The 12,607-nt window shown below is 28.1% G+C and overlaps 2 protein-coding genes and 1 non-coding gene across 6 annotated transcripts; 1 reads left to right on the top strand and 2 right to left on the bottom strand.

Annotated features, from left to right (window-relative positions):
• Positions 1-2,494: 2,494 nt before the first annotated feature.
• On the bottom strand, positions 2,495-5,343 carry LOC124842025 (protein NRT1/ PTR FAMILY 1.1-like). The gene is made up of 4 exons (XM_047318440.2): positions 5,041-5,343; positions 4,718-4,935; positions 3,730-4,277; positions 2,495-3,626 (listed from the first exon to the last, which is right to left on the bottom strand). Exons 1-4 carry the CDS (start codon positions 5,150-5,152, stop codon positions 2,657-2,659), a joined length of 1,848 nt encoding a protein of 615 aa, XP_047174396.2. The 5' UTR covers positions 5,153-5,343; the 3' UTR covers positions 2,495-2,656.
• Positions 5,344-6,771: 1,428 nt separating this feature from the next.
• LOC124842021 (putative inactive nicotinamidase At3g16190) lies at positions 6,772-9,370 on the bottom strand. Of its 4 annotated transcripts, none has more exons than XM_088102387.1 (6): positions 9,310-9,370; positions 9,103-9,184; positions 8,230-8,343; positions 7,286-7,532; positions 7,092-7,208; positions 6,772-7,009 (listed from the first exon to the last, which is right to left on the bottom strand). In XM_088102387.1, the coding sequence occupies exons 2-6, from the start codon at positions 9,148-9,150 to the stop codon at positions 6,936-6,938; spliced, it is 600 nt and encodes a 199-aa protein (XP_087958513.1). In that variant the 5' UTR covers positions 9,151-9,184; positions 9,310-9,370; the 3' UTR covers positions 6,772-6,935. The 4 variants fall into 4 exon arrangements, with proteins under 4 accessions (XP_087958513.1, XP_087958514.1, XP_087958512.1 ...); XM_088102388.1 differs by having other exon boundaries at positions 9,103-9,172; positions 9,310-9,366; XM_088102386.1 differs by having other exon boundaries at positions 9,103-9,361.
• A 1,429-nt stretch (positions 9,371-10,799) lies between these two features.
• On the top strand, positions 10,800-10,880 carry TRNAL-AAG (transfer RNA leucine (anticodon AAG)). The gene has a single exon. It is a non-coding gene; the product is annotated as a tRNA-Leu (tRNA).
• Positions 10,881-12,607: the final 1,727 nt, after the last annotated feature.

Genomic DNA, 12,607 nt, shown 5'->3' with positions numbered 1-12,607 from the left:
AAAAAAAAAATCAAGTTGAAAATTACTTTTTCATACCTCATATTTGAGGACTAGGAAAATAAAGATTGAATTTCCAATTTCCTTTACATTCCAACTTCAAATCTGCTAACAGAAAATATATATTTAAGAACCATATCTCACTATAATTGGGTCTCAACAATTGAACATTTATTATAGTTATTATAGGCTATGCAAAAGTTATAATAGATATTTTATTTTATAGCATAGGTAAGCTTCTAAATTTAAATTGCTTAGCTAAGCAAACTTCCTTTTTTTGTTGGATCCATTGTTTTCTTAGGAAAAAGTAGTAAGATGTTGGAAATTTGGTTTGAGCAAAACTTTACTATTAGAAAGCAAAATTTGTCAAAAGAGGAAGATAAAGGTCATAGTCATAAACTGTGACAAACTTGTTTCAGAAAGCTTTCACTGATATACCATAATAAGATCAACACTAGTGGCAAGACAAGGATCCTTTAAAGAAGAAACCTAATGGACTTTAGGATAATGATGTCGATTAATGTTTCGTTAATTAATATAATGTTTTTTTCAGGAAATTAATGTGAAGAGTATTGGTTGGGAAAGAAAACACACTGATTAAAGTGCAAATTTCATGTTTTTAGAAGCCTTGAGATGATATCAGAACATACTACTTTGTCCTAAGTTGGTAAAATTAGACTAATAGAAAAGCTATTTATATTTAGATATTGTGTGGCCTTTAATGGCTCTGCATGAGTTGATTTGTAAAAGAAGTATAAAATGCCATGATCCTAAATTATTAATTTTAGTATTAAATATATTTTTAATTTCTTAATTTTTAATTAAAATTAGAATTAATTTTCTTTAAACTTTGGTCTAATTTAATATTTCAATCTTAATAACGTATGAGTTTAGATTTTTTAATCAAATTTTATTAAATTTATTTAATATTTCATGATAACACTAGAATTGTTATATTTCATATATTTTCGATATTAGTTAAAAAACACATTTAAAATGTTAAATAAATTTGATAAAATTAAATTAAAAAACTAAATAATTAAATTGAATTAAAATTTAAAAAAAGTTTATTCTAGTTTTCACTTCAAAAAAATAAAAATATATTTAATCTTTAATTTTAAATCTACATTTCTCATTTTACTCATTTTAAAAATGAAATAATAATTTTTTTTTTCAATTATGTCAGTCTAATTATTATAATAAGTCAAGATTATATTTCAAAAAAATATATGCGAAATTCATAGAAAGTTGAAAAACTAATAATTTAACTGATAGTTGAAATCAAAAAATTATCAAATTAGTTGTTTAAATTATACGCGTAAGTGTTTGGTAAAGCAAAGTAATTGACATTTAAAATGACAAATATATATGATATTAATTAATTTTATTTTTCGTATTTTGTATTTATAGAAAAATTATTTTAATCATATAATTATTATTCATCTCATACTATATTTTAAATATTTCAATCAAATTTAGAATAAAGTAAAACATACTTTTAAATAGATATCATATTATCATTGTGTAATTAAAGCAATGATTAAACTCTACTCTAATAAAAGATTTACCAAAAACTATAATTTATCGGTAATAATTTGTCGATGTTTCATATGAATAAAAAAAATGTTATAATGAATAAATAAATAGAATAATATAAAAATTTTCAAAGCTAAAAATAAAAACAAAATACCTTATTATTTATTACCGATATATCTCATGTAATAAAAATATAAAAAATAAGAAAATTCCAGTTTGTGTATAAAATATTACTTTAATAAAATAAACACACGAAATTATAAACTGTTCATTTAAAATAGCATGTAAAAAAATTATATATCAAACAATAATAATAACATCAAACAAATTTTTTAATCGGTGGAAGAAACTATAAACAAGGAAACAAAACCAATTACAAAGGAATAAGATTGCCGTACATCAAAGTCTCAAGAAAATGTAAATGTGATTATACCAACGTATGAATTATTGATTTCAACTTCACTTAATTTTTATACAAAATTTTTAGAATTTATTTTTTATTGATTGTAAGACAGTATACATAAGTTTATCTTACACTATCATTTTTACTATGAATAAATGATATGAAATAAATGTATTGTTCTTAATCTTCAACAATATCGAATATTGGAAGATAGAGATTACCCATTTCTTGTAAGCTCTATGAGAACATATGTTATACTGAATCTAGTGTAAAACAATTTATCTTAACATTTTTTAAATTAGTTTATAATATATTTAAACAGCTTATAAATTCATTTAAACATATTGAAGTGTTTAATAATCTTTACTAGTTTATTTAATCAACTACTTCAAAAGCTAATTTCACTACAAACTTCTAATTTAACTTGATAGTTTTAGTTTTGAACTAGAAAATAAGCTTTCAAGATTTTGTAAACTTTTATGCCAGTTTTAATGCCAAACATAATCTGTATATGTCTGAGAATGAAGGTTCAGAATGCAGGAAAATGAAACAATTCAGTACCTAAAAGATTCCTTTATGTCAGAAGAATTTTGTCAAACCATATGAAATATTGCCTCATACAAAACCAGATTCTGGTTTCAGTAGCTTAATCATTCTTTTCTATGTCTCAGCTGTTGAAAACACCAACACTGGTTTTTATTGGAACCAGTAAAACTCATTTCAAGTTACAGTTTTATGTGACGAAGTTCTTAAAATTTCTTCACTAAACTGTGATACCTTATCAAATGGACCCTCAGTTCTGGCACCAATTAATGGTAATTCTTCCTCTTGGGAACCATTTTCTTGATTTACCTTTGATTGTAGATCTGCAGTAGGTCCATAATTCCAACTGCAAAGTAGATAATACAGTAAATTAACAGCACTGAGAGTGACAAGAACCCAGTAGTACTTGTCAAAATGACCCTTGTTAATGTTATCTGAGATCCATCCATCATTTCCCCCTCTTGAAGTAACTTTTTCCACAACACGGAATAGTAAAGAAGATAACACATATCCCACAGCCATTCCCAGTCCAAAAAAGGAAGAAGCAATGCTTGACATGGTCTTTGGAAACTCACTGTAATAGAACTCATTCTGGCCTACTGCATTGAATGCTTCAGCTATACCACCCAAGCAAAGTTGAGGAAAAAGCCACATTGCAGACATGTTCAACACTGCATGTGTGTCATCAACATGTCCCTCACTAATTGCTCTCCTTCTCCTTATTGTCTCAACAATTGCTGCAGTTACCAAGTGGAGAAAAGAGAAAAACAACCCAAGTCCCATTCTTGTCTTGGAACTGATCCTTATTGGTTTGCCTCTGAGCTTTGATGCTAGAGGAATAATCACACGGTCATAAAGAGCTATCCAAATGAAAATTGTGAATATCATGATTACTACCAAAGAACCAGCTGGAACTTCAAAGTTTGGAGTGATATGTCTGTTAAGGGATTTAGCTTGCAGCAATCCAAATGAGCCTCCAATGTTCAGATACATCATGATCCCCGTAGACCACATAGGAATAACTTTTACAATAGCTTTTAGTTCTTCTACTTGATCAACTGTGCACAGATTCCATGGATTCAACGTTGAGCCATCAAAGGCTATATCTTTATCAGGGTCCTTAACGAAGCAAGCTTTATTCAGAAACCTGGAACAAAACACAACATCAGCAGAAGCTTATTACTATTTCATGAGGTGAGTATGCAAAAAGATAACTATAATGGTAGTGTTAATATGTGATTCAATTCAACCTCAGTTTATCAGTTGGAACAACTAGATCGGAGTCCTTGTTATGATGATACATTCCATCAGAGATCTTATGTGGTAATCGAAGTTTCCTGTTCTTACATGCTACAACAATGACACGGGCAAAGCCAGTGAGCAAGCTGCTGTGTTTTTTATGCTTTACATAGAGTGGAGATGCCAGAAAAAAGAGAAGAGTGGACAAGAACATAAGTGCTGCTGGAACTCCAAAACCTAATTTCCATCCAAGATGATCTTGGATATACACAATTCCAGTGAAGGCAATTATGACTGATACCGCTGAAGAAGCATAGTACCAGCTGAAGAATATCTCCAATGCCCTCTGATTATTGGGGTTATCTTTTCTATTCACCTGATCAGCACCAAAAGCCAGGGAACATGAAAGGCCACCGTTTCCAATTGACATGAGAGCAAGGGAAGAGATTAACACTGCCATTTGCCCAAATGTTGCTGATACACATTTTTCAGTTTCAGAATTACAATGAGGAGGCCGAGCCACTGGGATCATGGCTGTTAGCCACAATAGTGCCATTCCCTGTTATTAGGAGTCAAAACAGTACTAATCAGTCATTATTACTCACTGGTTATCATTAAACATCCCAAATATTTCCCCATCTTCCAATTAACCACAACCCTAATGAAATTTTGGAAGTTGAATTTAGACTAAATGCACAGATACAAGGGTGTATCTATCTCAAACTTTAATCCGATTAGGTCTTATACTTAAAAAAAATACATGGATTCAGTTCAATTCGCCCAACATTGTCAACTGTTTTTGGAATGACAAACATTACAGGAGAGAAACTTTTGGATTACATCTAGCATTTCTTAAATAGAAGAACCTAACATAATCAAAATCACATTACAGATTAGGAAACAAAACATAATTAACCCTATAAAGATGTAAAATACTGTCTAAATATGGATAAGATCGTTATAGCAATGAGGGAAAAGGAATAACAGCTAATATCCTACCAGGAAAGTGATGAAGGAACCTAATCCAACAGCGAGGAAGCGACCCAGATAAGAATCGGCAATGAATGCTCCAGGAAGAGGCATGAAATTGGTGGTTGCAACAGATAACAGGAGTATCTGGGTAGCTTTGCCCAGATGAAGATTGTAATTTCCCATCAAATACAGTATCATATTGGGCAGAAGCCCCAAGGTTGCCACTCTCGCAAGTGCTTCATTTCCTGCCATTCACTCCATCAAGTCAACAAACACACGAAAACACAAACAACATAAACGAAACACGATCTGCAAGAACATGTTCCGAGACACAACAACAGAACACAAACCTATGATGAAAGGCATGGTAACGAGGCCACCCTTAGCACGCCCTTCGAATTGAGAAATTCGGTGAGAAGCCATTTGGGTTTGAGCTGAACAAAGCTCAACCTCCTTCTCCATTGATCTGCCACTGCTAGTTAATTACTTACCTTCTCCTAAAGCAGCAGAGAAAGACAGAGACAGAGTACATACACATGAAATACACATGTCTGTTTCTCCATCTTCTTCGACCACACGTCAATGGTCAATGATGTTCAACAAAACCTACCTTACGTTCCCACATTATCAAAGGTTTCTTCAAATTATATTTGTTGCGGAAGGGTTTTCAATTAGAATCCAGTAATTTACTAAGATCAGAAAATTAGTTAATACATGTATACTTACATTACATTTTTTCTTTCTTAGACAAATATTTATAGTTAAAAGCATTTCTATTTTAAAAATTTAATACAAATATGTTTTGAACTAAGTTTTATAAATAAAAAATAAAACTAAACCTGAATTTTAATTCGAGTCATTGACTAACTAGGACATTAGGATAAAACATGTGATCCAATCATAGATAGTTATTTACAGTAAGAATTTATAAAATTTACAACATCCTTTGAAGATAAATTTCTCTAAAGCACAACATGAACATTTTGAACAAACAAATATTATATGCAATTCTTGAAAAAATTATATTGCTCTCTTGGAGTTTTTTTTTTTTTTTATAGCATGCTTAACAAAAGATTAAGTTAAATATCAATATAAATACAAAGGTCATGCCTTAATTCTATTAATGGAAGAGTATAAACAATTTGTAAGAAATAGTATATAATTTTAGTCTTCCCCATCTTTAATAATAATATCAACCTTTTTTTCTATCTTCTTGAGAAAAACTTTATCACTTAGAACAAAACTTACAAGATACAATTCAATGTGTGTTTGAACACGCTTCCACCTTAATTTTAGGCTTTTTAATTTGTGGAGCTCAGTTTTGTTTAAAAATAAGTTTAAAGTGGATAAATTTATGTTTACAATTTTTTATCTTTACCGTTTTATACTAACACAGGAAAGTCATTTTTTACTTTCAGTTTTAATCTAATGTATTTTTTAAATAAAAATTGATTCTCCATCAAAATAGATAAATATTTTTTTACCATAAATTTCACTGGTAGTCATCAGTTATCTCTTTTGTCATAATAAAAATTAATTTGTATATCGTGTACCTGTGTATCGTGTGATTTTTCGGTCAGTTCTATATTGAACAGTCAACTATGGTTTAGATGGTCAACTAGTAAATAGGACCAACTACATACTAGTCTTGGATGTAAAGCAATCAAAATCTCAAATAATCTAATTGGTCATATACAGGTCCAATGAACATCCCACAGCTCGGAACTCACACCCCACAGCTTAGGGCGCAAATTATGGAGACCAGCCAGGATAGTTAATCACCAGTTCGATGAACAAGATAACAAGCCCGCATTTGGACTACAATTAGACCAATGTTAATTAAAAACTTATTACAAAACCTATAAATAAAAATTTGAGATAAGAAAGTAAGTTATGTGTATTTATTATGGTATTAATTGTTAAGTATAAAATGTTAAGTTAACTTTAACATCAAATGTTTTGTGTAAGTATCTTTATAAAGGATTCAACATAACACTTAGACTTCTAAATAATATTTAGACTTCCGACAATCTTACTTGTTGACCTCGACTTCTTACCTAAAACAAAGAAGCAGTTTCAAGTTACGTTTCAACTTGAATGAATTATTATTGACAAGTAACATTGAGTATCACAACATTTCAATATCCATATTCATTCATAGAGCAGCTAGCAACAAGATCAAGTAACACATTTGTGTCATGGAATTGAACACAGCAAAGCACCAAACGTTGTTTTGGTCTATAGATCAAGCTTTGGCTTCACTCCATTCTTGTAAAGTTGGGGTTGCAACTCCAACATTTTCCATGTCAAACAAATTCGCTGAAACCATCCAAAATTACGTACATAAATTTCCTCAGATGATCATGCAGATCTTTTGTCAGACGGAAACTGAAAATCATACCTTGATGAACATCTGGTGTGGCTGCTGCAGTAGCATCAACAATAACAGTCACTTTTGGATAGTCCAACGCTACAGCATCAAACACAGTTTGTCTGATGCAATTTGGAGTTTGAATTCCTGCAATTACAACAAAGCACTTACGTAAAATTAATTCACCTGTAAGTGACGAGTGACATTAAGTTTATTACACTGACCAGTGATCACCAAATTATGAATTCCTGCAGCATGAAGAACCGAATGAAGGTGTGTAGCAAAGAATGCACTGAACCTGGTTTTCACAAGTTTATAATCCTCTTCTTTGATTACCAACCCATCAACCAATGTTGCACCTTCACTTCCTTTACACCCTATTTTTACTTTCTTCTCTGTATAATAATGCCTCCGAAAAAGCTCAACATCTCTTCCTAACGGATCGTTTTCTCGTACTACCTGAAAACGTTGCTAGAGACATTCTTCAGAATTTAAACCAGTATGATTTCAGAGTAATAAATAAGAAAAAACATATTAACTATTTTTAATTTCTAGAATCTAATCGCGTAGAAATTGACATCATTCTACTCAAAATCTTAAAAATAAAAAAAGGTAAATGTTAAAAATAAAAGGGTAATTTTGGAATTAATTTTTTTTTTTAGAGAGGTGCAAGAAGCAACACTCTAGAAGTAATGGGTGGTCCGACAATGGCCCAATAACGAATGGAACAGAATGCCCACATAGATTGCTAAGATAGGCTCCAACCTAGCTCTGATACTATGTTACAAAGTGGACTTTAAGCCCATATTAAAAAAGTGAACTTTAGGCCTAACTCAATCCCACAAAAATCAGTTTTGTATGGTGAAGTTTGCATCCCACTTATATATTATAATCTGGTCTTATCTCTACTTTCAACATAACCAGTCTTCACTTTTATATCGTATTCTACTTTTTATTCTCGTATTTTTATCCAACATAAGATATAGACTAAGACTTAGATTCTCAACATAATATATATCACGCTTTATTATTAGGATTTGTTTGCTTTTTATTATGAAATTAAAATATTGAATTATTGTTATTCAAGTGCATTATTGATAGATTTTGTAATATTATTAATGTACCAATGGAATTTAGAAGCTAAAGTGATTTATAAGACTATTATTACCCAAACTATGAGCATGCCACGCTCCCTTGCAATATCGACGGCCTTAACCACATTTGGAACAATGTCTTTCCCTGCTTTTAGTGCCACAGGACTCCAATCTTCTATGAAATCTTTCTGCAACATCACAAACCCACCAAACAGAGACTCCTTAATTTCTCCAAAATCATAGTAATTAACCATAAGTTATTTAGAAATTCTACAATTTCCACTTATCAGCTATAATCAAAAGTTTATTAATTTAACATAATAAAAAAATTCATAATAAGAAGAAAGACAAACCATGCCTTACTACTAAGAATTATAATATAAGATGAAAATCTTTACGTAAAATCTTCAATCCAATTTATATAATGATATATTAAGAATTAACTTTAAATCTAATTTAAAACTAATTTATAAAATAAAATTTACACTTACATGTATATTTTAAAGATTCGGATAAGTTAATAACTTTTCATAATAATTTTTAACAATAAATTATATGTCATTATTTTATTAGTCTCTTTAAATTTATTTTTAAAAAATCTTTAAAATGGATCAATCACAATTTATTACGTAGACATTATAAAAAAAATTTAAAAAAAATTTCAATATTTTAACTTAACCTAGTCTATTGTAGACGTGGATTTGAGACTTTCAATAATATATATATTTTTATAAGTAAGAAGTAGATTTTAAATAATTTATTTTTATAAAATTTGTAAAGAAGTCGACGAGAGAAGTAGATCTAAATGAAACAAGCCATGATAAGTTAGCTTAAATTGCAGTAACCTTGCTACCGGTTTTTTTCCGTAAATTAAGAAACTTAAAGGCACGAAATCGAACTATTTAATGATTTCCATGAACAAGAACATTAAAGAGTTTACTGAGTACCTGCATGTCGATGACAAGAAGAGCTGTTTGCTTCCAATCCTCTGCCATTTCTGGTCTAAGATTAACCCAACTACACCAAAAACTGCAGATTTTGAGCTCAGTTCAATGACAGAGGTTACTCTAGATGATCTTGGTTTCACTTCAGAAGAACTAGAAACATGACAGATATCAAAAGGAAAATGGTGTAGAGAAGGAACAATCACAAACTCTGTTTCAGAAATGGAGCTTCAAATGTGGAGCACACAGTCTCTTCTTAGAGTGAACTTTTCATAAATAAGTAAAATCAGAATATAAAATTAACATTTTTTTAATTGAAATATCAATAAATGTAGTAGGTGGCAATTATTTTATATAATTTTTTTAATTTTTTATATAGGTTAATTTTAGATGCTGGTTTCATTATTTTAATAAATATCTATAAGAACAGTTTTATATGTTCATAGTCCTAAACATCAACCTAACAAAAGCTTGACCAAGCTACAAGATAACAGATTTTTCCATAAATCCTTGAATTTAAAAAGGAGATCAAATGTGGAACACACCAACCAAGTTGCATCTTCTCAATTATTACCAATCAACTTTATTATGAAATGAAAGTTTCGTCTTCGACAAAAGTAAGCAACGATAAATAATATATACATAGTGATATAATGTTATTAAAAACACGCATTTTTTCTACAAATGTTAACACTTTTAAGATTATTTTCATCACCAAAGTCATTTAATAACTTCATTCTAATATTCCTTTGTGTTATTTTATAAAGTTAAATATTGTTAAAGGTATTTTTTTTTTTGGGTTTATGTATTAGTTTTTCTTCCTATATTCAGACTATCTTAACTAATTTTGTAAAAGTCCTCAAAAGAAACCGTTTTATAACATTTTCTTTGATAGAAGATCACAAGCCAACAAAACCTGAACATGTGATGCACGATTAAGGCTAAAATTTTGAAAAAACTAATTGGAAAGTCAATATGCATTTAAAAATGTTAATTTATATAAAAGAAAATCAATATCAATCAATTATATATCATGTGCTAAATAATTGAAACTTGTTTTCATCGAAATCCTTTGGATTTGTGACGTGATTTAACTTTAAATTTTTTGAAAGTTTTTATCTTTATGAATAAAAGAGAGAGTATGAAAATAAGTGAATATTTTTTAAAAAGTATTAATCCTATTTATAATATTTTTTAAAACTTTTAATCTATATATATATATTGTGATATCAAATAATATTATTAAAATAACACTTATGTATAATAAAAATGTTATATTTTATTTTAAATAATTATTATAATATTAAACTAATAAGATCAATTAAAATCGTTGTTAATTTGTAAATATTTTCTAAATAAATATATATTTTGGACTCTTCCAAGATAAAAATGCTTAATAAATTTTGTTGGATCATACTTTTTAGAACATTATTGTGACATATAATTCAATATTATCTAATAATATTTTGTAGTATTATAGAGAAATAACAATTAATTTATAATTAATTATTATATACACAATTAAATATCAATAAAGTCTTTTCACAAATTGAAATTTTAAACAATATCATACAGAAATGAATTAAATGAATCATTAATTCTTGGTGGTGGTAGATATCCTATCTAATCTAATCTTTAGTGCATTATTTATCACTAAATATTAAGGGATAAAACTTTGGATGCATGAAGTATTACGCAAAGTTGAGATGGCCGAGTTGGTCTAAGGCGCCAGATTAAGGTTCTGGTCCGAAAGGGCGTGGGTTCAAATCCCACTCTCAACAAAATTTAATATTTTTAATTTTTAATAAAAAAATTAAATACTATACTAAATATTGTATTGAAAATAAAACAATTGTTGCATATGGTATAATTATAGTTAAATGATGTTATCATTATAAAAAGTACAATCCATATACTACTTTATTTGAATAAAATACAAATACAGTCTACTTATAAATAAAATTGTGGGTATTTTATATAAGTGATTTCTTTATATAATTTTGAAAATGCTAAGATTATGGTTTATATAACTTGTAATGTATGGTATATAAAGTATTTTGAATTAATGATCAATTTAATTCTTAAATTAGAAAAAAAAAAAGCTGTATTACCGAAAAGTGTGTTGTAATTTGGTCTTAGGATTAAAATGATCCTTATAGTTAACATTTATGCCCTATTTGTCCTAATATTTATGACATTAAATATGTTATTTTTAATTTAGTCCTTAAACTCAATTATTCCGTGTTGTTTTAATAATTGAAAGCATTTTCGAATTTTTAATTATGTTCTACATTATATATAAATTATCAACAAATACATAGTCACCTTCTCCCTCTTTAGTTTCTTATTTTTCATACTTTCACATTCTTTTATGATATATCTTGACTTTCCTTTATTTATTTTTTATATAAATTTTATCATTTAATATTTAAATACAAAAAATTAAGATGTTTAGCTCTAGAGTAAAAGTTGAATGCTAAATTTGAATTACTCTTTTAATGTTATGGTTTTGATTCTATACCATTCTCTCATACTTCGTTAATTTTTTTTCTAAAACTATTCCATACACGTCATATACATATTTCTTAATTAATTTCATTTTCAGCATAATTTTAATGAAGAATAGTTAAATAAACCAATTCATTTGTCCTAAATAAAATTAATTAAAAATCATTATTAAGCAAAAGTTGGAAATGAAGAACATTCAAACTGGAAGAAAACGTTCACTTCTTATCAAATGTACAGGAGATTAATCTCTATATTTGAAGAAGTGATATTCCTTGATAATGAAGACTATCATTGTTAATTATCTCTATCAGAAAACTACCAAGTCATTATAAAGGAAATGTTTATATAAAAAACAACTAATTAAGATATATAAAAAGAAGTGACAACATAATAAGATAAAAATGCAAAGAATAATTAAAATAAAATTTAAAGAGCAACTTTATAAAAGAGATGTTAAGAAACTTGAATGCTCATGAGAAAAAAGTAAAATTAAATAGAGAAATATAATGAAAATACACGTAGAGATAGAAATATAAAATTACATAAAGTACGGTTGGTAAGAAAAAGGAAAATAAAAATAAGGTAAGAAATGTTGGATATAAATAAAACATTTGGTTATCAATATATTATTTTCATCCAATAAACTTGATTGTTGGAAAATTCACAGACTAATTATATATATATATATATATATATATATATATATATATATATATATAAATAAATTTTATCAAGTCGATTTTATAAAGTTAAATTAAATTTTCTTTCTAACAAAGATATATAACTTTAAAGTTTTTTTTTTAATAAAGATTTTGGAAAAATAAGAATGATAGGCTTGGATGAACTTATGCTAGTTTTTCTTGTGTGTTCTTCCTCTTTCACGTTGACTTCCTGTTATATGACCATGGTAGCATTTGTGAGTTATAAAATATTTTATAATTACTTGATATAAATTTCATTTGAAAAGACTATAAAAGTCATGTTGATAATGATAACAACG

Source organism: Vigna umbellata, chromosome 11, assembly GCF_029865625.1.
Source record: "Vigna umbellata cultivar VRB3 chromosome 11, Vumbellata_1.0, whole genome shotgun sequence".
Taxonomy (NCBI): Eukaryota; Viridiplantae; Streptophyta; class Magnoliopsida; order Fabales; family Fabaceae; genus Vigna; species Vigna umbellata.
This window is presented reverse-complemented; position numbering and strand designations above follow the sequence as displayed.